Source organism: Diplotaxodon limnothrissa, linkage group LG22, assembly GCF_057381915.1.
Source record: "Diplotaxodon limnothrissa isolate DT_005_m linkage group LG22, D_limnothrissa_male_GT1.1, whole genome shotgun sequence".
NCBI lineage: Eukaryota > Metazoa > Chordata > Actinopteri > Cichliformes > Cichlidae > Diplotaxodon > Diplotaxodon limnothrissa.
In genome coordinates, this window is record NC_140616.1 from 1,294,981 (window position 1) to 1,322,962 (window position 27,982).

At 43.1% G+C, this 27,982-nt stretch overlaps 1 protein-coding gene across 1 annotated transcript; it reads right to left on the reverse strand.

The window, feature by feature from the left end:
• Positions 1 to 148: 148 nt before the first annotated feature.
• On the reverse strand, positions 149 to 27,982 carry LOC146609083 (uncharacterized). Its single transcript, XM_085346925.1, has 8 exons — positions 27,943 to 27,982; positions 24,680 to 27,855; positions 12,968 to 14,405; positions 12,431 to 12,889; positions 12,063 to 12,124; positions 11,106 to 11,160; positions 10,872 to 11,020; positions 149 to 274 (listed from the first exon to the last, which is right to left on the reverse strand). Exons 1-8 carry the CDS (start codon positions 27,980 to 27,982, stop codon positions 149 to 151), a joined length of 5,505 nt encoding a protein of 1,834 aa, XP_085203051.1.

A 27,982-nucleotide genomic window follows, 5' to 3' on the forward strand; every position in this document is an offset into this window, starting at 1 on the left:
AAAAAATGGTTTCCCCAGGCCCCTCGAGTGAAAATACCAGGTAATAAAATACTGTCTAGTGTCTTTGTACATATCTGTGTGTGACACAAGGAAACTTTTGATAAGTTGTCTGTATTCTTAAATACTTAAAAAAAATTATCTTTTTCTGTCAGACCTGACGAGAGCTGTTAACGAACTCTGTGAGGAGGTCAGAGCCATCCGCAATATCGGCTGCAATGAATCGGTAGATGCTGGGGTACTGCCTCTGGATTTGCCCTTGCACAACATTGAGGAGCTAAACAATGCAGAGCCAGCTCTTCAATCACAAGAGGCAAATAAGGCAATGGTAAGTATATAAAGGTTATGTACACTTTGTAACTATAAAGTGTAATAGCTGTCAGATGTGATTTAAATACATAACAACGGCCTGTTGATTAAACACACAAGCACTTGCATACACATTTAAGACATGAGACACGCTAATTCCATCTCTTAAAATGTGTCTATAGGTGAGACGCTTTGCCTTGATTGGAGGGACCACACTGGAGGTGCGAGTCCGCCGTGTAATGACTTATGCTATTACAAACGAGCTGGCCTCGGTACTAAACTGGGCAGGGAAAAAAACCAAGGACCAGACAAAGCAAAAAAGGGCATTTAAAGATACAGCGCTCTGCAAATGCATATTTGGTAAGTTTTACCGTTTTATTGCTATATTACTTTTTCTTTCTTAATAACAAGACTTTCATGTCCGGTTAATCTGGAGATGGAGTCTTTGGTCTTTGGCTTGTTTAGTCCTCGGGTTGTAGTTTGTACAGCCCGAGGAACCCATGTTTATTTTGTTTTAAAGGATACACGGCACACCATGCTAATAAGACTTATCACTTTTTCCACTCATAGCTCTTTGGGAATCAAATGCAGCAGTTTGCAGATTTACGCCTGGTGACTTTCATGTTTATCAGCCTAGGAGTTTACATACTTTCTCCCCGCTGAAGACAGTTAAAAAGAGCTTATTCATGTGCTCTAATTCACTTTTTTTGTTTGTGTGTGTGTGTGTGTGTGTGTGTGTGTGTGTGTGTGTGTGTGTGTGTGTGTGTGTGTGTGTGTGTGTGTGTGTGTGTGTGTGTATTTTTGTCCTAGATGGCCTGACGCAGCAGTTAGGGGCAAACTCTATGTCCGAGTTTGTCTTTGCACAAGCAGTGCAGAAATGGCTCCGATACGCCCCAGATCGTTTGGGTGGTGCAGGACGCACATCATGCATCCCCATCCCAGAGTAAAAAATTACAATCTTCTGTGAAACATATAAATGTAAATAGGAAACTGTCTTTTAATAAAGTATTTAGCAAACGAAACATGCCTATTGACCTTTTTTTGTTTATTTTTTTCTCTGTTACATCACATGCAATGCTTTCTTATTTTAGGATATTAATATTGACATGATACATTGTGAGACATTTGTTTTTTGTTTTTTTTATAAAGGGTGTCCAATTTGAGGAATAAGTACAATTATGTGTTTAGTTGGTTTAAGTATTGATGGAAACATGCAGTAGTTTAGTATTGGTTAAAATACCTATAAAGAAAGGTAGATTTCCAGTCATGATTTAACTGTTTTAATAAAAAGCAACTGTGCCAAAGAGGTGGAAAATCAACACCATAGCTCACCCCCAATTTTGTTGATGTTGTGTTGTATATATTTATACAACACAACATCAACAAAGTCTTTCTTTTAAAAGTTCTAGCTGAAACCAAACCTGTGATCGTATAGTAGCAGTATTATTTATTTATTTTTTTCTATACAACAGCATCAATTAAAACTTATACTTAACAGCGCCTACCTGGTACAAAGAAAACAGCACACAGTCTTCATTAACAGTGTGCAAAGCAACTGCAACATTCAGTTCTGTTAAAAAGAATTAGAACAATTACAATCTCATAGAGAAGCACATACACATAGCCTTTAAGCATGTTAAAGTGGCAAACACTCAGTTTTCTCTTTCATCAGGAGTTTTTATTGCATAGCTAGTGTCACTTATCTTTTTGTCCACCTCAAAGGGACCGGAAAACTGAGCATGGAGGCTAGACCCAACTAAAGGAAGCAACACCAGAACTTTTTCACCAGGAGCAAAATGTCGGACCACCGTCTTTTTGTCATACCGGGCTTTCATGTTGCCTTGAGGTTGTTCCAAATTGTCACGGGCCAACTGACATGCATGGAAAAGACGCGCTTTAAAACTGCAAACATAATCTAACACATTATGTTCGGCTTGCTGCGACTCGGATAACCACTTTTCTTTAAGCAGTCGCAGGGGACCGCGCACAGTGTGTCCAAAAACTAAGTCAGCCGGACTAAATCCAAGGGATTCCTGAGTGGTTTCTCTAACAGCAAAAAGCAAAAGTGGAAGTCCCTCATCCCATTCTTTACCGGATTCAAGGCAGTATTTGCGCAACATAGTTTTTAGGGTTTCATGAAATCGTTCCAGTGCACCCTGACTGGGTAACCCAAAAGTTGAAAAGAATTTTGTGAGGGCTTTCACAACGTTCTTTGCCTTTAATGAACGTAATGGAATTGCCTCTGGAAAACGAGTGGCAGCACAACGGGTCCACACAGTCCAGCCGCGCTGGAATCGGGTGAAGAGGCGCTGGCGGAATCAGTTTATTTGGCTTTCCCACTACCTGGCAAGTATGACATGAGCGACAATATTTCACCACATCCGATCACATTCTTCTGCACCTCTGTGGTTGTAAAAGCAGTTGTATGTGAGTGTCAACTGTTAGTTGTGTTAGATTACCACTGTCAAGTTTAATAATCAAATTGGATATTTATGTTGATTGGTTACATTACAAGGAGATATCAGACCCCATAAAACCACAGTCATATAGTCTGGATTATCAGAATCACTCAGACTTTTGCTTTAAAATATCATAATTTTTATGCGTATATACTCTCTCTGTGTGTGTTTATATACAACTGCAGGATGTCACTCAATATTCTCCCACAGTTTGTGCTTGCTTGTTTTGTCTTCCAAATACTGCACGGTCTTTAATTTACAAAATGTGATGAGAGAACTATTGTGAGTTGCAGCAAAATTAAAAAAAAAGCTGAATAAGTTAGTATTAACACTGACTATTGTAGAGAAATTATTATTATGAGAAATTATTCTCATCCTTTTTTTTTTTTTTTTTTTTTGGCCTGTCCCGTTTGGCTCTTTTGCATCAGAATTATTGTCTAAAGGCAAAGAAAGATGCCCAACGGATTTACTTTACCAAATTGACCATCCCAGCCTTGCCATAATGGTCCATTTGATTCATCTTTTATTGTTTATTTTATTTTCACTTACTGAATACGGGACAGACTTGACTGGGGGAAAGAAGGGGAGAAAGAAAGAGGGAAAGAGAAACAGCTGAGAAGAGGGACGGGGGAGAAGGGCAAAAACCATAAACCAACAGAATGGGCAGAAAAAAAAAAGAAAAAGCATATGGATCACCTGCTGAGAAAGAAAAAAGAAAACAAGCAGAAGAGAACAAGAGTAATAGAATAAACAACATCACAATGATATATGGGAATATGACAGTAAATACTAAATATTAAACATTATTGTGCAGCACATAAGATCAACAGAACACAGTGTGCTTTGAGGTAGGAGCCAAAAAGGGTGTAGTTTGTGGGTGTGATCACCCGTGTGTACACCTGTGAGCATGGACGCGCTTGTTTTTTTTTTTTTTAAAAGGTTCCTTCATGTAATGATCTGCTAGAGGGTGTGGAGGAGATCAAAACTCCAGACATCCAGAGGCCCCCAGAACACAAGAGACCAAGGAAGACCAACAGAGGGGCAGCCGCGCCACTGTCCCAGAAAGAGCTGAGGAGAGTCCCAGATGAGGGCTCACTCAGCAGCCGCGGAGCAGAAGCCAGGGGGAGTTGCAGTGACGCGCCCGTGAGCTCCGCCGGCAGCCAGCCGTGCCTGAGTGACCGAGCCCCAGGCCGAGAGGCCGGGGGCACCCCAGCTCCGAAGTGGCCCGAGCGAGCCCCAGGCTCCAGGCCCCGATAAGCGGCCGCCAAGGAGTGAGCCGGTGTGTACCTGGACGCCCATCCCCGGACACAAAGAACCACCAACGCACCGATGTCTGAGGGAGTCCGCCACTGGCAGGGGACGTGGTGGTGGGGGGAGATAGGCCTCCAAACCTTGGAGGGCCTGAGATGTCCCCAGAGAGGTGGCGTCTCATACCCAACCTGACATATAGACACAGACATACAGGCACACACAGACACAAACATCCATTCCCACCCTCATGCTCTCATATGCACTTACTCCACACTCAACCAACGTGGAGACAGAGATAAAGAGACGCTGTACACATGATCACACTCCCCAAGCGTACTCTACAAACCGGGTCTAGGTACCCTTGCCCCTGGAGGGGGGAACTGCACCCAGACCCAGGTGGTGTTACCCTTTTCCCTGCGGTGGGGGGGAGACCGCCCCGACTCCGCAGCAGCAGGGAGGCCCCACACTCCAGACCGCAGTCGGACGGCCAACTCCTCCTCCTAGTCCTAGCCCCCCCGCTCCAGCAGGTCGCAGAGAACGGGGGTGAGAGAAGACTCCAAACCTCCCTCCACCCGCTCATTGTAATGTTGATGCATGTGTGTTCTAAGGTGCATTTAAAACCCAGGAGGGCATGGAGCTACCTGCCAGAGAGCAGCAGGTAAGCGCATGGTCCCTCCTGCTAGCCCTCAATGTCTACGTGTATTTAACATTGAGAGGTGGGCACCGACGCCAGGGGTGGGGTGTACACCCTGATGGTACTTTGGATTCCGTGTATCGTGCCCACCCCCAAGATCCTATATGTATGTGTAATGAGAGTGTGAGTAATGTGAATGTCTAAGTTGTGGGATAAAATTGAGGCAGAGGCAGCCAGAAGGGGACAGGGGGGGGGGGGGGGGGGGGGGGTTGCCTCCCCTGCACCCTGGTGACATACCCCTACTCCAAGGTCCTGCATGTGTGGGTGGTTGTGGTGGAGCGGGAAGAGGGAGGCAGCTGGAGATGGGGAGGGAAGGAAGGGAGGGGCAAGTGACCCCTCCCTGGGGCCAGCTCCCCCGCTGACCCCAGTAGACACTCCGCGACCCACCAGGGAAAGGGGGCCCAGGCCCATCCAGACCGGGGCCCAGCGCAGCCAGGCTACCAGGTCAGTAACCCACGTCCGTCAGCACAGACCCTCCCCTAGCCCCGCTGCACGCAGCCACGAGGAAACAGTCACCTGAGAGCCAACAGAGCCCCTAACCGGACATGACCGCTACCCCGGGTTGAGCCCCCCAAGGAAGATGCCTCCGGGGAACCCCCCGACGCCCTAAGCCTGTCCCTACCCCCACACCAATCACAACAGTGAAGGTGGGACCAAACTATGACCCCCCACCCCCACTAGGTGATGGAGCTGATCAAAGGAGCCCAGAGCAATTGATCTGATGTGGTGGCAGAGGCTGTATCAAGACTAATGTAATCTAATAGATAATTTCTATATTGGTTAGAATTAAGATTATTTTTATTTTTCCAGTTCATGAGGATTGTTTTCTTGGCTATGCATAGGGCAGTGAAAACCATATGGGCTATATTCTTTTCTGAAGTGACATTATCTAAGCTGCCCAACAAACACACTAAGGGGGAAGTTGGAATGTTACATTTCAGACACTTTGATAAGTCTTCACATATCTCGCGCCAAAACTTCTGAACTGGTGGACAGAACCAAAGAGCGTGGATATAATTGTCCGGTGAATTGGTTTGGCAGTGTGAGCAGTTGTTGGTAGACGTAAAGCCCATCTTGAACATCCGATGACCTGTATAGTGCACTCTATGTAATATTTTGTATTGAATTAATTGAAGACTGGGATTTCTAATTAGATGAAAGGTTTTTAAGCAAATCTGAGACCAGAAGTTTAGGTCTAAGTTAACTGATAAATCCGCTTCCCATTTTGCAATAGGAAGTGATATTGATTCATCTGTTTTAGAAAGCATTCTGTATATTTTGGAAAGTAATTTGGGGGGTTTAAGAGTAAGAAATTGAACCACACTTGGTGGTGTTTGTAGTTCAACTTGACCCGGTTTAAATTTCTTTTTTACTATGGATTTAATTTGTTGATATTCTAAAAATCTTTTCTTGTTGATCCCATATTGTGTAACTAGTCCGTCAAATGAGATAAATTCTGTTCCTTCTAGTATATGTTCTAAATATTTGATTCCTTTATCACTCCAATCTGGAAAGTTTATCATATTATTGTTTTGTAATATGTCAGGGTTGTTCCAGATAGGTGTACGTTTGCATGGGATTAATGAAGACTCCGTCAATTTTAGAAACTCCCACCATGCTGTCAGAGAAGAGCTGATGTTGATGCTTTTAAAGCATTCATGTCGTTGGATGTTTGAGCTGATAAATGGTAGGTCTGAGATCTCTAGATTATTGCAGAGTGCTTGTTCTACATCTAGCCAAGGTTCATCTAAGAGGGTATGTTTTAGCCATCCTGAGATAAACTGAAGCCTGTTGGCTAAGAAGTAGTGCTGAAAGTTAGGCAGTTCTAGTCCTCCTTTATCCTTGGTCTTTTGTAGTGTTTTTAAGCTTATACGTGGGGGTTTATTTTTCCAAAGGAATTTGGACATACATGAATCTAGAGATCTGAACCAATCTTGTGGCGGTTTAGTTGGGATCATTGAGAATAAATAATTTATTTTTGGTAAGACCATCATTTTTATAGCGGCAACCCTTCCCATGAGTGATATGGGTAGACATTTCCATCTAGCCAGATCATCTTCTACCTTCTTTAAAAGTGGGATATGGTTTAATTTAGTTAGATCTGCAAGCTTGGGAGAAACATTAATACCTAAATATTATATATTTCCCGATTGCAGTGGTGTAGAAGAGGAATTATGGAAGGAGCAATTAATCGGTAGAACTGTAGATTTTGGCCAGTTAATTGAGTAATCTGATATTCTTGCAAAAGAGTTTATCAATTCAATCACCCCAGAGATATTGGTTTGTGAATTTTGGAGAAAGAGTAACACATCATCCGCATAAAGGCTGATTTTATGTTCCACGTTCTTGCATTTTATGCCCTTAATTACTGAATTCTGTCTAATTGCTGCTGCTAGTGGTTCAATAAAAATTGCAAACAGTGAAGGGGAGAGTGGGCATCCCTGCCTGGTGCCCCTCAAGAGACAGAAGCTGGAGGATGTCTGGTCATTTGTTCTAACACAAGCTGTTGGGGAATTATATAATATTTTTAACCAGTTTATGAAAGAGGATCCAAAACCAAATTTGTGTAAAGTTGCAAATAGAAATTTCCAGTTAACTCTGTCAAACGCTTTTTCTGCGTCTAAAGAGAATATTGTAGTTTCTAGGTTTTTACTGTATGAGTAGTCTATCAAATTAAGTAATCTACGTGTATTTGTTGATGAGTGCCTACCTTTTATGAAACCAGTTTGGTCAGGATGAATTAAGAGGGGGGTTATTTTCTCCAGTCTCTTTGAGAGAGCTTTGCAGATTATTTTAAGGTCTACATTTATAAGGGATATTGGACGATAGCTTGAGGGATATACAGGGTCTTTGCCTGGTTTTAGCAGGAGATTAATGTTTGCAGAATTCATATTTGATGGAAGTCTGCCCTTTTCTTTAATTTCCAACAACGTTCTGTAGAAAACTGGTGCTAGAATCGACCAGAATTCTTTGTAGAATTCTGCAGGAAAGCCGTCTGGACCTGGAGCCTTATTATTGGGCATACTTATCAGAGCTTCCTGGAGTTCACCTGGTGTCAGTGGTGAATCCAGTGCCATTGCTTGAGTGTCCAATAATTTTGGAAGAGTTATGTTGTCCAAAAACTGATCAATTTCTTTTTTAGATGGGTTTATTTGTGGTGAATACAACGTTTTATAGAAATACCTGAAAATGTTGTTTATTTGTATCGGATCATATATTGTGTTCCCAGATGAATCTTGAACAGCACATATAGTTGTTTTTTCTTTATTTATTTTTAGCTGGTTTGCTAGAAATTGACCGGATTTATTACCGTGTTCGTAATTTTGTAAGCGTAGTCTTTGTACTAAGAATTTTGTTCTTTTATCAATTATCTCATTTAATTCTAGTTTTGTTTTGCGTATTTTGTTCAATGTTTCCTGATCTTGGTGGGACGCGTAGGCTTCTTCTAGTGATTTGATGTTTTTTTCTAATTCCTGAATATTTTTGTTTTCTTTTTTCTTTTTATGTGATGAGAAAGAAATTATTTTACCTCTCATCACAGCTTTCCCTGCTTCCCATAGAACAGAAGCTGATGTTTCGGGAGTGTCATTATAGTCCAAATATGAAGTCCACTCTTTTTTTAAATATTTAATAAAGTCTTCATCTTTAAGTAGTGATATATTAAATCTCCAGTTTTTTCTTGGCGTAGTATTATTCTTGTGCATTAGTGTTAAAGATACAGGACCATGATCGCTGACAGCTATAGGATGAATCTCAGTGTCTGAAATGTCGTTCAGCAGTGAGCTGCTGACCAAAAAATAATCCAGACGAGAGTAAGAGTGATGAACATGTGAGAAAAAAGTATATTCCTTATAGGGGTGGGTTTTTATAATCGATTCATCGATTAAAATCGATTCTGGCTTGGATAACGTAAAATCGATTCATTTAAATCCTGAATCGATTTTTTTAATATAAATTTATTTTGCTTGAAATGCCAGAATCTTTGGTGACATCTCACAAAATTTCAAGAACCACCAAACAGTTAAGACAGTAAATGAGAGCAGGTACAGGGATTCTGCACATAGACTTAAACACACAGTGCGACCCGCGGATCAGAATCAGTTAGATGTCGCCTTTCTCACAGTCGGGGCTGAAAGCCGACAGCTCGCTGATCCGGGTCGGCGCTTTGTGTTCACGCCCTTTATGCGCTGATTCTAAAGCTGTTAGTTTGATCTCTCTCCAAACAATATTGACCGAACCAGCAGCAAAAGAAGATCCAAACGATTCACATAAAATCGTCATGAATTCACTCTTTTACTGTTTTGCTTCCACCGCGATGCACAGCTCTCTCTCTCTCTCTCTCTCTCTCCCTCCCCCCCCCCCTCTCTCTCTCTGTACTTCAAGAACAGTTTCCCTTTCTTCATTATTCGCTTGCTTGTTACGCACCAGTCTACCGTAGTTTACAGCGCTGTCAGCCGCTGTTTTTTTCCCTTTTACATTCTTCCGAAAAGAAAACCTCATTTCTGCTGTTCAATACTGAACAAATTTAAACTTTTTAATATTATTCAAAATGCAAAATGCTTAGCCGTGTCTCTAATAAAACCGCTGTAACTTCAGAGGTAATGTTCATATGTTGATTAATGGTTTTCTTTCGTTTTTGATGTACTGCAGAATATTTTTATAAAATCCCAGGCCAGGAAAATCACCTTCATGTTTTTCTGTGTTTTATCTTCAGCTACTTTGACACAAAGGCATCTGCTGTGATGCTCACACCTTTGATAAAGTCTTGCGTGTGTCAGCTTCCTTTTTATTGATACAAAAATATGTAAATGTACTGATTTGAATTATAATATTTCTGACTGTCAAAATTTCCCAGATTTAAATCGAATCGAATCGAATTAAATCGAATTAAATCGAATCGTGGATCGAATCGATTCGGGACCTTGTGAATCGGAATTGAATCGATTCTAGAAATCAGTGACGATACCCAGCCCTAATTCCTTACTGGTGGGGTGAAGGGAGCGCCATGCATCGCGAAGACCAAAGTCACTCATATACTGTTTGATTATATTTGTGGACTGCCAATTACGCTGAGTTCGCGCTGTATTGAGCCTATCCATGTCTTCATTTAGTCCAAGGTTGAGGTCGCCTCCAAGAACAAGTGTGCCATCTAAGTGTTCAGAGAGTGCACTGAAAAAACCGTGAAAGAATGAGGGATCATCAACATTGGGACCATATACACTTGCAATACATAGCTTTTTATCACGTATAGATAGTTTAATGATTAAGAATCTGCCCTTATTCTCATCCTTAAAAAGTCAGGGGACATTTATTAATCAATGCAAAAAGACTTTATTTATGATAGTTTTGAAAAGTGCCATGATAAGATCAGTGTTGAGATAGCAGACATTACAATATTTTTATCAGTTATCAAATCAAACGTTTGGATGATACATACACAAACATCATCTCGAGGAGGAAAACACTAAAACTGTTAAAATTAACTTTTCTCTGTCAAACCAAAAGTGATGAACCCACAATGAAGACAAATTAAAATTTACATACTTAATTATTTTACATTTCCACATGTATTTTGGTTTGTGACTTCATTTAACGAATGTGAACGTAAGAGAAAAATATTAAAAATATGAGCTAAGAACATGTGGTATTAGAGCCAGAACTAGGGACAAAAAGCTGAAGTTGTTAACAATAGCAGAGGAGGTGGTTTTTGTTGTGGTTGATGATTTAGTTGGGGTTGATGTTGCTGTACTTCGGGTTGTTGTTGGTGCAGTTGTGGTTGTTGTTTTCACAGTTGTGGTTTTTGTTGGGGCGGCAGTTGTGGTTGGCGCAGTTGTGGTTGTTGTTGGAGCAGCTGTGGCTGTTGTTGGGGCAGCTGTACTTGTTGTTGCAGCACCTATGGTTGAGGGTGCAGTTGGTATTGAGGTTGGAGCAGCTGTGGTTGTTGTTAGAGAAGCTGTAGTTGTTTTTGGAGCAGCTGTAGTTGTTTTTGGAGCAGCTGTGGTTGTTGTGGGTCCAGTTGTGGTTATTGTTGAGGCAACAGTTGTGGTTGTTGTTGGAGCATCTGTAGTTGTTGTTGGAACAGGTCTAGTTGTTGTTGGAGCAGCTGTGGTTGTGGCCGCAGTTGTGGTTGTTGTTGGAGCAGTTGTGGTTGTTGTTGGAGCAGCTGTGGTTGTTGTTTGATGAGGTGTGGTAGTTGGAGCAGCTGTGGTTGTTGTGGGTGCATCTGCAGTTGTGGGCGCAGTTGTGGTTGTTGTTGGGGAGACAGTTGTGGTTGTTGTTGGGGAGACAGTTGTGGTTTTTGTTGGAGCAGCTGTGGTTATTGGTGGAGCAGCTGTGGTTGTTGTGGGTGCAGCTGTGGTTGTTGTGGCGAAAGTTGTGGTTGTTGTTGGGGCGACAGTTGTGGTTGTTCTTGGAACAGCTGTAGTTGTTGGAGCACCTGTACTTGAGGATCTAGTTGTTGTTGTTGGTGGCAAAGCTGTGGTTGTTGTTGGAGAAGCTGTAGTTGTTGTTGGAGCAGCTGTGGTTGTTGTGGGTGCAGTTGTGGTTGTTGTGGGTGCAGTTGTGGTTGTTGTTGGAGCAGCTGTGGTTATTGTGGGTGCAGTTGTGGTAGTTGTTGGAGCAGCTGTAGTTGTTGTGGGTGCAGCTGTGGTTGAGGGTGTTGTTGGTGTTGTTGAGGAAGCTGTGGTTGTTGTTGGGGAAGCTGTAGTTGTTGTTGGAGCAGCTGTGGTTGAGGGAGTTGTTGATGTTGTTGTTGTTGTTGAGGAAGCTGTGGTTGTTGTTGGGGCAGCTGTGGTTGTTGTTGGGGAAGCTGTAGTTGTTGTTGGAGCAGCTGTGGTTGAGGGAGTTGTTGATGTTGTTGTTGTTGTTGAGGAAGCTGTGGTTGTTGTTGGGGCAGCTGTGGTTGTTGTTGGTGCAGTTGTGGCTGTTGTTAGGGCGGCAGTTGTGGTTGGCGCAGTTGTGGTTGTGGTTGTTGGAGCAGCGGTTGTTGTTGTTGGAGAAGCTGTGGTTGTTGTTGGAGCAGCTGCAGTTGTGGCCAAAGTTGTGGTTGTTGTGGCGAGAGTTGTGGTTGTTCTTGGAACAGCTGTAGTTGTTGGAGCACCTGTACTTGAGGGTGCAGTTGTTGTTGTTGGTGGCAAAGCTGTGGTTGTTGTTGGAGCAGCTGTAGTTGTTGTTGGAGCAGTTGTGGTTATTGTGGGTGCAGTTGTGGTTGTTGTTGGAGCAGCTGTGGTTATAGTGGGTGCAGTTTTGGTAGTTGTTGGAGCAGCTGTAGTTGTTGTGGGTGCAGCTGTGGTTGTGGGTGCAGTTGTTGTTGTTGTTGTTGGGGAAGCTGTGGTTGTTGTTGGAGCAGCTGTAGTTGTTGTTGGAGCAGCTGTGTTTGTTGTGGGTGCAATTGTGGTAGTTGTTGTTGGAGCAGCTGTGGTTGTTGTTGGAGCAGCTGTGGTTGTTGTGGGTGCAGTTGTGGTAGTTGTTGTGGCGACAGTTGTGGTTGTTCTTGGAACAGCTGTAGTTGTTGGAGCACCTGTACTTGAGGGTGCAGTTGTGGTTGTTGTTGGGGAGGCAGTTGTGGTTGTTGTTGGAGCAGCTGTAGTTGTTGTTGGAGCAGCTGTGGCTGTTGTTGGGGCAGCTGTGGTTGTTGTTGGTGCAGTTGTGGCTGTTGTTAGGGCGGCAGTTGTGGTTGTGGTTGTTGGAACAACTGTTGTTGTTGTTGTTGTTGGAGCACCTGTAGTTGACGGTGCAGTTGTTGTAGTTGTTGCTGTTGGGGAAGCTGTGGTTGTTGTTGGAGCAGCTGTAGTTGTTATTGGAGCAGCTGTGGTTGAGGGAGTTGTTGTTGTTGTTGTTTTTGAGGAAGCTGTGGTTGTTGTTGGAGCAGCTGTAGTTGTGGCCGCAGTTGTAGTTGTTGTGGGTGCAGCTGTGGTTGAGGGTGTTGTTGGTGTTGTTGAGGAAGCTGTGGTTGTTGTTGGGGAAGCTGTAGTTGTTGTTGGAGCAGCTGTGGTTGAGGGAGTTGTTGATGTTGTTGTTGTTGTTGAGGAAGCTGTGGTTGTTGTTGGGGCAGCTGTGGTTGTTGTTGGTGCAGTTGTGGCTGTTGTTAGGGCGGCAGTTGTGGTTGGCGCAGTTGTGGTTGTGGTTGTTGGAGCAGCGGTTGTTGTTGTTGGAGAAGCTGTGGTTGTTGTTGGAGCAGCTGCAGTTGTGGCCAAAGTTGTGGTTGTTGTGGCGAGAGTTGTGGTTGTTCTTGGAACAGCTATAGTTGTTGGAGCACCTGTACTTAAGGGTGCAGTTGTTGTTGTTGGTGGCAAAGCTGTGGTTGTTGTTGGAGCAGCTGTAGTTGTTGTTGGAGCAGTTGTGGTTATTGTGGGTGCAGTTGTGGTTGTTGTTGGAGCAGCTGTGGTTATAGTGGGTGCAGTTTTGGTAGTTGTTGGAGCAGCTGTAGTTGTTGTGGGTGCAGCTGTGGTTGTGGGTGCAGTTGTTGTTGTTGTTGTTGGGGAAGCTGTGGTTGTTGTTGGAGCAGCTGTAGTTGTTGTTGGAGCAGCTGTGTTTGTTGTGGGTGCAATTGTGGTAGTTGTTGGGGAGACAGTTGTGGTTGTTGTTGGGGCAGCTGTAGTTGTTGTTGGAGCAGCTGCAGTTGTGGCCACAGTTGTGGTTGTTGTTGGAGCAGCTGTGGTTGTTGTGTGTGCAGCTGTGGTTGAGGGTGTTGTTGTTGTTGTTGTTGTTGAGGAAGCTGTGGTTGTTGTTGGGGCAGCTGTAGTTGTTGTTGGAGCAGCTGTGGTTGAGGGAGTTGTTGTTGTTGTTGTTTTTGAGGAAGCTGTGGTTGTTGTTGGAGCAGCTGTAGTTGTGGCCGCAGTTGTGGTTGTTGTTGGGGAGACAGTTGTGGTTGTTGTTGGCGCAGTTGTGGTTGTTGTTGGAGCAGCTGTAGTTGTTGTTGGAGCAGCTGTGGCTGTTGTTGGGGCAGCTGTGGTTGTTGTTGGTGCAGTTGTGGCTGTTGTTAGGGTGGCAGTTGTGGTTGTGGTTGTTGGAACAACTGTTGTTGTTGTTGTTGGAGCACCTGTAGTTGACGGTGCAGTTGTTGTTGTTGTTGCTGTTGGGGAAGCTGTGGTTGTTGTTGGAGCAGCTGTAGTTGTTATTGGAGCAGCTGTGGTTGAGGGAGTTGTTGTTGTTGTTGTTTTTGAGGAAGTTGTGGTTGTTGTTGGAGCAGCTGTAGTTGTGGCCGCAGTTGTAGTTGTTGTTGGAGCAGCTGCAGTTGTGGCCACAGTTGTGGTTGTTGTTGGAGCAGCTGTAGTTGTTGTGGGTGCAGCTGTGGTTGTGGGTGCAGTTGTTGTTGTTGTTGTTGGGGAAGCTGTGGTTGTTGTTGGAGCAGCTGTAGTTGTTGTTGGAGCAGCTGTGTTTGTTGTTGGAGCAGCTGTGGTTGTTGTGGGTGCAGTTGTGGTTGTTGTTGGAGCAGCTGTGGTTATAGTGGGTGCAGTTTTGGTTGTTGTTGGAGCAGCTGTAGTTGTTGTTGGAGCAGCTGTGTTTGTTGTGGGTGCAATTGTGGTAGTTGTTGTTGGAGCAGCTGTGGTTGTTGTTGGAGCAGCTGTGGTTGTTGTGGGTGCAGTTGTGGTAGTTGTTGTGGCGACAGTTGTGGTTGTTCTTGGAACAGCTGTAGTTGTTGGAGCACCTGTACTTGAGGGTGCAGTTGTGGTTGTTGTTGGGGAGGCAGTTGTGGTTGTTGTTGGAGCAGCTGTAGTTGTTGTTGGAGCAGCTGTGTTTGTTGTGGGTGCAATTGTGGTAGTTGTTGTTGGAGAAGCTGTAGTTGTTGTGGGTGTAGCTGTGGTTGAGGGTGTTGTTGTTGTTGTTGTTGTTGAGGAAGCTGTGGTTGTTGTTGGAGCAGCTGCAGTTGTGGCCACAGTTGTGGTTGTTGATGAAGCAGTTGTGGTTGTTGTTGGAGCAGTTGTGGTTGTTGTTGGAGCAGCTGTAGTTGTTGTTGGAGCAGCTGCAGTTGTTGTGGGGGTAGCTGTGTTTGTGGGTGCAGCTGTTGTAGTTGTTTGAGCAGTTGTGGCTATCACTGTGGTTGTTGTTGGAGCATCTGTAGTTGTTACCGCAGTTATGGTTGTTGTTGGGGCTGCAGTTGTTGATATTGGTGTGGTAGCTGTGCAGACTTAGTAGAAACTATATTGTTATTTTTACATGTGGTTAGATAATTAAACTAAATATAACAGTTTCTCATGAATATACGTTTGTCTTACCAACAAATAGAAGAAATCTGACACCAATCTTTTCACCCATGGTGATGGTGTTTCCCTGTTGCCTTCTCTAAAAATGATAATTGATGTGGATAACATGTATTAGAGAGCCTAAAAACATAATCTGTCCACAATAGAAATTTTATTTTGTTTAACCATCCATAGAATAAAAATTTTTATTTCATTAAAAACTTTAAACATTAAAGTTCTAACATATTCCTTTTTTAATTCATGATGGAAACTTTACATTTAAAAGTCCCTTGTATTCTTTCTAGTCATAAATATTTTTCCTACCAGGGCTTTCTCGGTATACTTCTGCAACTTTTCACTTTTCTTTAGTTCATAATAGTTTCACAATTAGTCTACATGTTTCAGTACACTGTTTGTTTGAACGAAAAGCATAGTATTAATAATGGATGACAGAAAAAACTTTATAGTTGATTGGTCATCAAAGTATCATTGAATATTAGAGAAAGGGATGATTATGGATCCGAGATTCAGTTAGACATGCTGTACATCATGTTGAATGCGATATTGTAAACCATTATTCTCTCAAACACCTTAAGTTTTCTTCCTAGTATTTTTGAAACAAAAAACTTTCCAGGAGAAAAAAATAGGCAAAGAAGTTATAAATAAATACATTTTTGTTAATATTTTATCAGTGATTTTTTGAACGTCGTTGAGTAACTCATGTGTGACTCAATATATTCTAAACTGATTACAGACGGAAAAAAGAACACACAAAAACAGTTCACCTTAAATATCACATGTTGATGTCAGTTATTTCTTTTTTTATAGGATTACTTACATATTACTTCTCTGCTTGTATGTCGTCTTCTGAAGTGGAAGAAAGTCAGAATCAGAATCAGAATACTTTATTGTGCTTTCTGATTTGAGCTCCTCCTTTTATGAGCAGGCAAATATGTGCAGGTGGAGCAATGGTAGTTATTGTCATGGTTAAAGGTGTGTGCATTAACCATCCAATTACCTTTCTCCTATTGTCCTCCTGAAACTGCCAAATCTTGATTGAGGTTTTCATTATAATGCATGACAGGTTAAATAAAAATAAGTACAATGAACCATCATACATCTATAGTAGCATTAAACAACCAGTAGGTGGCAGGGTATGGAATGGCACATCAGTGACACAAATACACTGACACAAATACAAGAAAACAAACAGAGAACAAAAAATCAAAATCCTTATCCGAAAACTACAAGACTTCAGCCATAAAGAATGCAAGATTAAGGATACTCTTAACTAAGAATAAGGAATTGCAATTCAAAATACTGAGTCAAAGACCCAGGACCATGACATAGAATGCCTTTTGGACACCTCCTAGGTGAGGTGCGGCTCACCTCACCTAGGAGATATTCTTGATCCCTACTGGGAGGAGCTCCCAGGGCAGACTCAGGACTTTGTGGAGAGATTATATCTGAACGACTCTGTGTTCCTCCTGATCAGCCAGAACAGCCAGCTGGTGAGAGGTAAGTCCGGGTTCCTCTGCTCAGACTGATGCCCCACAGCAAAAACCTGAATAAGCGGTGGAAAATTAATGGATTGATGCTTTTAAAGTAGACCCTAAACTTAAGGAAAAGGCTCATCATAACACTCCAAAGTAAGTTAAGGAACAAGTTGTAGTAAAGCACATAAAACAAGTAAAATGCCAAGCATTGTTTTAGTCTCTTTTACATCAAGTTCATACAAACCCTACCTTTATTCTGCAGATTCTACTCTTGGTTCCGAGAGGAGAAAAATAGATTTCAGTGTAGTGGCAGCCTATCCTATCCTATCCTATCCTAGCCAACCCATCTGAGATGGCAAAGCACTTTACACAACTTGCCTCATTCACCCATTCATACAAGCACTCTTTTTAGACACTTCTTCTGCACAAGTGCTTTCTATCTAACATTTATTCTTTGATGGATCCATTGGACAGCAACTTGCCCAAGGACATGTAGCGGACTGGAACAGATGAGGATCAAACCACAGAGCTTCCCATTAGTAGATGAGCTGTTCTACGTCCTTAATCTATAATCCAGTTTTGAGATCCTCCCCAGGCGCCTTAACGCCCACTCACATCCTGGGCCATCTGACCTCAGGAATTCGCATGATAAGGTGGGGCCAGGTTTCACAATGAACTCACCCAAAACTGTGGCTGATTGGGACCCACACCCAGTTTCACACCTTGGCTCAGGCGATTAGAGGGTCCTTTTGTCCCCAGGCTGCAGAATGCAATGTGCATTGTTGAAAGTTGTACCGTGCAATAAAAAAATCTGTGAAAAAGCAATTCAGCGACAGATGAACAGTGGGACCACTGTATACTGTTTATTAATAAACAATAACATATATACCTATATGACAACATACATAAATGAACTGCCTACATTAATTCATTGTAAACATACCTTCTGACTGGGACTCCCCTGCTGTATATAGCATTTGTATTCTATTTTTATCCTATTGTTTATAAGTATTTTATTTTATTCTATTCTATTCTGTACGGTTGTGTACAGTATCTTATTCTTATTGTATTCCAGGGTTCTCTAATTTTTGCTATATATCTTTGCACTGACCACTTTCTTTGTGTTCAAGCTCCAGAGGTTTCAGTAGCATAACCACACACACCGTGTGTGTGTGCGCGCGCGTGCATGTGTGTGCGTGTGTGTGCGTGTGTGTGTGTGTGCGTGCGCGCATGCGTGCGTGCGTGTGTGTGTGTGTGTGTGTGTGTGTCAGAGAGAGAGAGAGTGTTTGTGTGTGCGTAGTGTGCGTGTTAAGCCACTTAAACTGACTTGCAAAGCATTCAAGCACAAAGGTTCCCAACTCAAGGGGTGAATTAGTGTTGTGTCTGTAGGACCCACTTTAAGTGATATCTTTTCTTTTCTTTAGCACAGTATTGTATAACAGCACTACTTAAGTTTACTGCAAACTTTAGCAAATTTTGTAAAGTAAGTAAATAAACTCACAAAACGTTTTTTTTACATTTGTACACTCATCTGTAATACTGGCCAGTATAACGCTGACAGTTTTCCTACTGATTTGACATTTTCTGGCTTCTCTCTGCTACACTGACCCACATCACCACCTTCCTCTCACATAGGCAGCCTGTATCCCATGTTAATAAAAAAAAAAGTAGGCTACATACTGTTAGAGCCTTGTTGTCACTACAGCTATATGATTTTTTTAAACAATAATATTTCAATCAGTTTTGAACTGAAATTGTATTCATATACCAGTCCAAGATGCGGCAAACTGTGAAGTAATCAGTCAACCAACCAAGTACAAGTACTTGACGATAGTGAGAAAGAAGAGCTCTTTTACCTACAGACCGAGGCTCAGGGAGAGGCAGCAATCCGTCATGTCATTTAGTGGCTGAGGGGAAACCAAAGAACCATGAAACACAGAACAAACAGGACAAAACATACACCACGGGAGAGGGTGGACAAAAGAAAATGGTATGCAATTAAATGAATGAGGAGTGAAAAGAAGGGGTGGAGGAGAAGTCATAGGAAACTTGAACCTATAGCAGCCTAATAAGTCATGGTTAAGCATCATTTGAGCTTGTAATTCTAATCATAAAATAAAAACAAAAGTCTAATCTGAAAAGTAGAGAGGCTGTTTGTCTACTGAACCCTGGCTGGGAACAGATTCCACAGGAGAGGGGCCTGACAAAGGAACGCTCTGCCTCCCATTTAGCTTTGGAATAGGCAACGTGCTGGACTGAGAAAGAAACTGCTTTGATCACAAGTACATTACAGTTTTTCTCAATCAATTTGGTTCAGCTCTCACAGCAGAAAAGTCATTCTCACCAATCTTCATTCAGTTCTCAAAACAGTCAGAGTCAAACAATCTGTCACATTTGTCAAAGCATGAAAAGTCAATCACTTCACCACCCTTTGAAGTCTGAGTCATCTAAACATTTAGATTTTTACTCAAAACCCAACCGACTCTGGAAAGAATTCAGCTAAAATGTGGCACTAGAAGGAAGCAGGAACTCAAACAACCAGTCACTACAAACAAGCTTTGCAAAAGAGCATCCCTGAAAGCATGACACACCTGACCCTGATGATGGTCTACAGGAACAGGAAGAGGAATCTAAGGCTACATGTAATACCGACTCACCAACATTAAACAACAGAAGACTGAAAAACACTCCGATAGACTCCACAAACACCAGATCTCAGTCCAGTAGAGCATCCTTGGGATGTGCTTGAAAAGGAAATTTGGAGAGCAGCTAAAGTAATTTGACTGAAAACATTAGTGCAATGCTAGTGTCATGATTCACATGACGTATGCACACATGACTGACTGAATATGAACCATGGAACACAGAGAGGACGCAGTGACTGAAACGAGAAGCTAAAAAACAACAAATTTAACATGACCAGAAAACCATCAAGAGAGCTCAAAACTGTGAATAACAGTAATCAGACACAAAACACTGGGTTGCAGAGTCAGTGCAGTGACAGCTGGACAGTAGTCAGGAAAGTGAGAGATTTTGAACTGTACCTGACAAAAGTGCAAACTGTTTGGATGAGTTGTGAGATTCAAGTGAGGAGTCCATCGACAGGCTAACACGTATTTTTCATAGTGAAGCCTGTGTAGAAACAATATCAATGTAATGTAATGTAAGGGTTAACTAAGGCAAGCCAGCATCACAAAACTCTAATGAAACAAAGTTCAGCTGTATACCAGGTTTAAACAAAGAGCAACACAGCAAACAAGTTTAACAAACAAGCTTCACATGCAAAGCAGACGAGGAGGACACTGCATGTTCACTTCAGAACAGCAGTTCCCCATAGTGTGAAGGATCTTCAGCCTTTTATACTCCCAGGTGCAGACAATCAGCCAGTCAATTGGTCATTATTAAGAGTAGAGAGATATTTTGCTGCTATTGTTAATAATAATCATCATGACCATTGCATTAATAATATAATCTACAGCATTGATAGTGCATTCAGATGTTGAAACATTTTGGTACCCAATTAGCCTTTATTACAGGTGCAGTTATAACCACTTTAAACTGTTGAGTTGAATCTATAATCTTAAATGCTTTTGAATGCTTGTTATAATCTTAAGTGTGTATGTGCTGATTCTGTTGATTTTGAGTACGCTCTGTACAGAGTCAGAGTGACAGGAAACTGCAGGTTTCCAGAGCGTTTGCAGAACTGAAACTGAAACCAGAGTCTAAGTGCAGGTTATTCTGAGGAGCTGGTTAGACGAGGCTATTTGAATTACTAGGTTATTCAAATTGTCTGTTATACTTTTATATTCTTTTATTAAGCTTTTAGTAGAGGTTCTTGATTAAAACATTTATTCAATATAGTACATATAGTTTCAGTTAGGTTATTACACATAAGGATGAGCCTCTGTTCTGGTAAAAGGTCAGAAATGCAACGGGTGAATTGAGAGAGCATGTAAGGTCAACACATACACGAACACACACATTCGTTAGACATGGAGTGGTCATGGGATCTCCAGGCAGCCAATCGTCCGCGAGGTCTGGCACACTGTGATCTGCATAAAAGAAGGCTGGCACAGGACTCCCAGAAGCCAGTCATCCACGAGTACTGGCACACCTAGATTTGCATAAACAAAAGGGTAGTCTGACTCTCTCCAAGGCCCAGGGCCGTAACACCCCTCCCCTTAAAATACAAGACTACGTTTTGTATACACAGATTTCAATATTCATGACAGACAACAAAACAAGTCATACTCACAACCGGGAGAGGTCATCAACTAGTACTTTATCAGTACGTTTGTTTTTTGTCTTTTTTTAAATGCCAAATCTCTGAATTGTTTTCTTGCAGCAGTGCGGCCCATCGCATGAGGCATTTATTGTGGCTAAACATTCGGGCAAGAAATACAAGTGGATTATGGGGCAGGGATAGCTCAGTAGGTAAAGTGGTCGCCCCATGATCGGAAGGTCGGCGGTTCGAATCCACTTAACGGCTACCCTGAGGTACCCCTGAGCAAGGTACCGTCCCTACACACTGCTCCCCGGGCGCCTGCTTAGTGGGCTGCCCACTGCTTCACTGAGTGAATGGGTCAAATGCAGAGAAAAACAAGTAATTTCCCCATGGGGATCAATAAAGTATCCATTATTATTATTATTATTATTATGATCAGTGTACACTACAATGGGTAATGTGCCAGACCCCAAGTAAACATGGAAGTGCTGAAGAGCTAGCAACAGAGCCAATGTCTCCTTCTTAATGGTGGAGTAAATTACCTGATGCTTGTTAAACTTGCAGGAGAAGTAACAAATGGGGTGGTCCAATCCCTGCAAGTCTTTTTGCAACAGTACTGCTCTAGCCCCAACAGCACTGGCGTCAATTTCTAACTTGCATGGTTGCATCAAGTCGGGTGCAGTTAACACAGAAGTGTGGCATAGGAGGGGTTTTGTACTTTCAAGGTAACCAAGTAAAAATGAGTAAGTGAGTAAAATAAGTAAGACAAGTACTTTATCACTTACTCTGAAGTGTCTTTTGAGAGAAGCCTTATCATAAGTGCTGGACTTGGGGTGAAACCCTCCATGCATGGTAAGGAGCTTTCTTGTCTTGATGTCCGTGGCTTCTATCACCTCCTTTGGCCAGCCTATTACCCCAGCAAGGTACCTGATCACGGGCAGGGCGTAGGTGTTGATAGCCTGGATCTTGTTCTTACCGTTCAGCTGACTCCTCAGGACTTGCCTGACCCTACTTGCTGGTTGCAGCTTTCCTGGCGGCCTCTTCATGGTTCCCATTCGCTTGCGGGATCCCCAGGTACTTGTAACTGTCCTCTACGTCTGCAATGTTGCCTTGTGGTAGTTTGATCCCATCCGTTCTGACTACCTTTCCTCTTTGTTACCATCCGACTACACTTCTCCAGCCCGAATGACATCCCGATGTCATTGCTGTATAGCCTGGTAGTGTGGATCAGTGAATCGATGTCTCGTTCACTCTTGGCATACAGCTTGATGTCATCCATGTACAGGAGGTGGCTGACAACTGCTCCATTTTGTAGTCGGTATCCGTAGCCAGTCTTGTCAATTATCTCACTGAATGGGGTTAAGGCCTATGCAGAACAGACAGAGCATCTCCTTGGTAGATGATGCACTTGATGCTATGGGCTTGAGGTTGGCCTCCAGTGTTGTCCGCCATTGAGTTCCTGATGAAGGCTCTCAGGGTACTGTTGATCTTATATAGTTCTAGGCATTCCAGGATCCAGGTGTGGGGCATTGAGTCATAGGCCTTCTTGTAATCAATCATCATGGGACTGATAGCAGGGTCTCTACTGATGAACAGCATAGCTCTGGTTTAAATACAGGTCCCCAGAGAGACAGAGAGTTTTACAGCCTTTATCTCCTCTTACTGTGTTATCTAAAGATTGCCCCCTGCCTCTTCCGGAGACATGTAAAAACTGGGTGTCTCCAGCTGTCTCCACAACACGCAACTGTGTGCATGCAATAAAGTTGAAACTTAATGGTATCCCACATGTGTACAATTAAGTGACAGAAAACTGATATCAGTGCGCCCCAGGGCAGCTGTGGCTACAATGTAGCTTGCCATCACCAGTGTGTGAATGTGTGTGTGAATGGGTGAATGACTGAATGTAGTGTGAAGCGCTTTGGGGTCCTTAAGGACTAGAAAAGCGCTATACAAATGCAGGCCATTTACCATTACTAAAACATGTGACTAATACATCAAATGAAAGAAATTCCATTACACTCAGTTCCCTGAAGCCACTCCAACACCTCCCTAACTTTCTAACTCCATTCAGAGAACATTAATACAACTGGACAATTATGATTCCATTACTTGTAAGCTGTCCACTACAGTGAAAGAAAGTGTTATGTTTTATGAGCCAGACATGTGATAATATCAGCATCCAGATAATAATGTGCAGGTGGAGTAATGGTAGATATCGTCCTGGTTAAAGGTGTGTGCAGACACAGCTTGAATGCAAGTGTCTCTCTGCTTTTGTCCTCCTGAAACAGCCAACAACACTGACTGTTGCAGTGCTGTTTCACACATGCTCTGTGACATTTTTCAGAAGTGACCTGCTACATTTTACCGCTGTGACTGTGAACAGGTTCAGTCCTCTAATTAGAATTCTCGTACCTGCAGTAAGATTCGTATTGGTCTTCTTTGAGGTCTCGTTTATTTAAGGGGAAAAGTTGTGTCAGTTACCTGTTGCATTAAAGTGTGATGACAACAGGTCCTGACCAAATGTCCATATGTGGCGCAGTGGGAGTGAGACGCCTTCCACTGAGCCCTTATTCTCAGTGTGTAATGTAATGTGTGAAACACTGTTTTGGGCTGAGGGACAGTGCAGTAAATCTTGTGCAAACACAAAGAAAGACAGAGACAAAATCAACACAAAGTTTCTGCTTACATCACATTCTTCTGCACCTCTGTGGTTGTAAAAGCAGCTGTATGTGAGTGTCAAATGTTAGTTGTGTTAGATTACCACTGTCAAGTTTAATAATCAAATTGGATATTTGAGTTGATTGTTTACATTACAATGTCACGGTCCTGGGTCGTTTTGACCCAGCGTTTTGTGTTTTCTTGAAGTTCATTTTTGTGCCTTGTGTTTGTTCTGATTTGTATTGGTTTAGGGTTGAACCTGAAGTTAGTGTATATTCAGCCCTACCTGTGTCTGTCCTTAGTGTTGTGTTGTAAATCAGTCCGTGTGTTCCCTGCTTTACTTTGTAGGCTCGTGTCCTAGAGTTCCTGTCTTATTCTGAAAGTCTGTGTCTCCTCCGGTTCTGATGTGTATTAGGTTCAGCTGTTCTTCCCTCCTGTGTGTGTGATTACCTGATTACCTTGTGTGTGTGTATATTTAGTGGGTGTCGGTCTGTGTTCTTTGTCGGCTCGTCTGCGTTCATCTGCGTTCTATGGTGTTCCGTTCCTGTCTCTGCGTCTCTCTGCCCCGCACCCCTTTTGTATGGTCTCAGGTTTGTCATTTAGTTCTCCCAGTTTAGGTTTCTTCAGTTGTTTTGTCATGCTTCACTGCCTGTTTTTGCCACTGCCACCTTGTAAATAAACGTCACTCGAATCATCAGTCACTGCCGCATTTTGGGTCCTCCTTTTCCTCCAACACCACACGGCTCACCCCGCCAGCCGTGACATACAAGGAGATATCAGACCCCATAAAACCACAGTCATATAATCTGGATTATCAGAATCACTCAGACTTTTGCTTTGAAATATCATAATTTTTATGCGTATATACTCTCTCTGTGTGTGTTTACATATAACACCAGGATGTCACTCTATATTCTCCCACAGTTTGTGCTTACTTGTTTTGTCTTCCAAATACTGCACGGTCTTTAATTTACAAAATGTGATGAGAGAACTATTGTGAGTTGCAGCAAAATAAAAAAAGCTGAATAAGTTAGTATTAACACTGACTATTGTAGAGAAATTGTTATTATGAGAAATTATTCTCAACATTGAAAAGTCAGGGGACATTTACTAATCAATGCAAAAAGACTTTATTTATGATAGTTTTGAAAAGTGCCATGATAAGATCAGTGTTGAGATAGCAGACATTACAATATTTTTATCAGTTATCAAATCACACATGTTTGGTTGATACATCCACAAACATCATCTCGAGGAGGAAAACACTAAAACTGTTTAAATTAACTTTTCTCTATCAAACCAAAAGTCATGAACCCACAATGAAGACAAATTATTTTACATTTCCACATGTATTTTGGTTTGTGACTTCATTTAAAGGATGTGAACTTAAGAGAAAAATATTAAGAATATGAGCTAAGAACATGTGGTATTAGAGCCAGACCTAGGGAAAGAAAGCTGAAGTTGTTAACAATAGCAGAGGAGGTGGTTTTTGTTGTGGTAGTTGTGGTTGATGCTTTAGTTGGGGTTAATGTTGCTGTAGTTGTTGTTGGAGCAGCAGCGGTTGATGCCGCAGTTGTGGTTGATGTTGGAGCCGCAATTGTAGTTGTTGTGGGAGCAGCTGTAGTTGTTGTTGGAGCAGCTGTGGTTGTGGGCGTAGTTGTGGTTGTTGTCGGTGAGGAAGCTGTGGATGATGCCGCAGTTGTGGTTGTTGTTGGAGCAACTGTAGTTGTTGTTGTAGCAGCTGTGGTTGTTGTTGGAGCCGCAATTGTGGTTGTTGTTGGAACAGGTGTGGTTGTTGTTGAGGCGACAGTTGTGGTTGTTGTAGAAGCAGCTGTGGTTGTTGTTGGGGCAGCAGCTGTGGTTGTTGTTGGAACAACTGTAGTTGTTGTTGGAGCCGCAATTGCGGTTGTTGTTGGAACAGTTGTGGTTGTTGTTGAGGCGACAGTTGTGGTTGTTGTAGAAGCAGCTGTGGTTGTTGTTGGGGCAGTTGTGGTTGTTGTTGGGGCAGCTGAGGTTGTGAGGGCAGTTGTTGTTGTCGGTGAGGAAGCTGTGGATGATGCCGCAATTGTGGTTGTTGTTGGAGCCGCAATTGTAGTTGTTGTGGGAGCAGCTGTAGTTGTTATTGGAGCAGCTGTGGTTGTGGGTGTAGTTGTGGTTGTTGTCGGTGAGGAAGCTGTGGATGATGCCGCAGTTGTGGTTGTTGTTGGGGCGGCAGCTGTGGTTGTTGTTGGAGCAACTGTAGTTGTTCTTGAAGCAGCTGTGGTTGTTGTTGGAGCCGCAATTGTGGTTGTTGTTGGAACAGTTGTGGTTGTTGTTGAGGCGACAGTTGTGGTTGTTGTAGAAGCAGCTGTGGTTGTTGTTGGGAAAGCTGCAGTTGTTGTTGGAGCAGCTGTGGTTGTTGTTGGGGATGCTGTAGTTGTTGTTGGAGCAGCTGTGGTTGTGGGTGCAGTTGTTGTTGTTGTTGTTGTTGTTGGGGAAGCTGTGGTCGTTGTTGGAGCAGTTGTGGTTATTCTTGGGGTGGCAGTTGTGGTTGTTGGTGGGGCAGCTGTGGTTGTGGGTGCAGTTGTGGTTGTTGTTGTGGTTGTTGTTTGAGCAGCTGTGGTTGTGGCCGCAGTTGTGGTAGTTGTTGTGGCGACAGTTATGGTTGTTGGTGGTGCAGCTGTAGTTGTTGTTGGAGCAGCTGTGGTTGTGGGTGCAGTTGTGGTTGTACTTCGGGCAGCTGTGGTTGTTGTTGGATCAGTTGTGGTTGTTATTGGAGCTGCTGCAGTTGTGGCAACAGTTGTGGTTGTTGTCGGAGCAACTGTAGTTGTTCCTGAAGCATCTGTGGTTGTTGTTGGAGCAGCTGTGCTTGTGAGTGCAGTTGTGGATGTTGGTGGGGTGACAGTTGTGGTTGTTATCGGAGCAGGTGTGGTTGTTGTTGGGGCAGCTGTAGTTGTTGTTGGAGCAGCTGTGGTTGTTGTTGAAGCAGCTGAAGTTGTTGTTGGAACAGCTGTAGTTGTTGTTGGGGTAGCTGCGGTTGATACCGCAATTGTGGTTGTTGTTGGGGCAGCTGTGGTTGTTGTTGGAGCAGTTGTGGTTGTTGTTGAAGCAGCTGAAGTTGTTGTTGGAACAGCTGTAGTTGTTGTTGGAGCAGCTGCAGTTGATACCGCAATTGTGGTTGTTGTTGGAACAGCTGTCGTTGTTGTTGAAGCAGTTGTGTTTATTGTTGCTGCCATTGTGGTTGTTGTTGGGGCAGCTGTGGTTGTTGTTGGAACAGCTGTAGTTGTTGTTGGGGTAGCTGCAGTTGATACCGCAATTGTGGTTGTTGTTGGAACAGCTGTCGTTGTTGTTGAAGCAGTTGTGTTTATTGTTGGGGCAGTTGTGGTTGTTGTTGGGGAAGCTGTGGTTGTTGTTGGAGCAGCTGTGGTTGTTGCTGCCATTGTGGTTGTTGTTGGGGCAGCTGTGGTTGTGGGTGTAGCTATTGACGTTGTTGTTGGTGTGGCAGTTGTGGTTGTTGTTGGGGCAGCTGTAGTTGTGGGTGCAGTTGTTGTTGTTGGGGCAGCTGTGGTTGTTCTTGGAGCAGTTGTGGTTGTTGTTGAAGCAGCTGACGTTGTTGTTGGAACAGCTGTAGTTGTTGTTTGAGCAGCTGTGGTTGTTCCTGCCATTGTGGTTGTTGTTGGGGCAGCTGTGGTTGTTGTTGTCGCTGCGGTTGTAGTTGTTGTTGAAGCAGCTGACGTTGTTGTTGGAACAGCTGTAGTTGTTGTTGGGGTAGCTGCGGTTGATACCGCAATTGTGGTTGTTGTTGGGGAAGCTGTGGTTGTTGTTGGAGCAGCTGTAGTTGTTGTTGGAGCAGCTGTTGTTGTTGTTGGGGCTGCTGCAGTTGTTGTTGGAGCAGCTGTTGTTGTTGTTGGGGCTGCTGCAGTTGATTCCGCAGTTGTTGTTGTTGTTTGGGTGGCAGCTGTGGTTGTTGTTGGAGCAACTGTAGTTGTTGTTGGAGCAGTCGTGGTTGTTGTGGGTGCAGTTGTGGTTGTTGTTGGGGCATGTGTGGTTGTTCTTGTGGCAGTTGTGGTTGTTGTTGCGGCAGCAGTTGTGGTTGTTGTTGGAGCAGCTGTGGTCGTTGTTGGAGCAGGAGTGGTTGTTGTTGGAGTAATTGTGGTTGTTGTTGGGGCAGCTGTGGTTGTGGGTGCAGTTGTGGTTGTTCTCGGGGCAGCTGTAGTTGTTGTTGGTGCAGCTGTGGTTGTAGTTGGCACAGCTGTTATTGTAGTTGGTGCAGCCGTTGTTGTAGTTGATGAAGCTGTGGTTGTAGTTGGTGTGACTGTAGTTCTAGTTGGTGGACCTGTGGTTGTAGTTGGTTCAGCTGTTGTTGTTAATGAAACTGTGGTTGTAGTTGGTGCAGCTATAGTTGTAGTTGGTGGAGCTGTAGTTGTAGTTGGTGGAGTTGTGGTTGTAGCTGGTTGAGCTGTAGTTGTTGTTGATGTTGGTGTTACTGTAGTTGTAGTTGGTGGAGCTGTTGTTGTAGTTGGTGCATCTCTTGTAGCTGTGGTTGGTGATGTTTCAGTTGTAGTTTCTGTAGCTGTGTTTGTTGTTGTAGCGTTTGCACCACCTAAGCCAGAGTGAGATTGATATTGTTTTCACACTACTTTTTTTTTTATTCATTAATATTCTGTAATGTTTTTCATAATTAACTTACCAACAAACAGAAATAAGATGACAACGACCCTCACCATCAT

Coding starts and splice junctions, on each gene's coding strand:
- LOC146609083 (XM_085346925.1), bottom strand. CDS start 27,982: ATGATGGTGAGGGTCGTTGTCATCTTATTTCTGTTTGTTG. Junction 11,021..11,105: donor TTCCAAGAACAACCACAACT/GTCGCCCCAACA, acceptor CAATAACCACAG/CTGCTCCAACAAAAACCACA. Junction 275..10,871: donor ATCAAACAACAACCACAGCT/GCTCCAACAACA, acceptor TGCATTGTTTAG/CTCCTCAATGTTGTGCAAGG.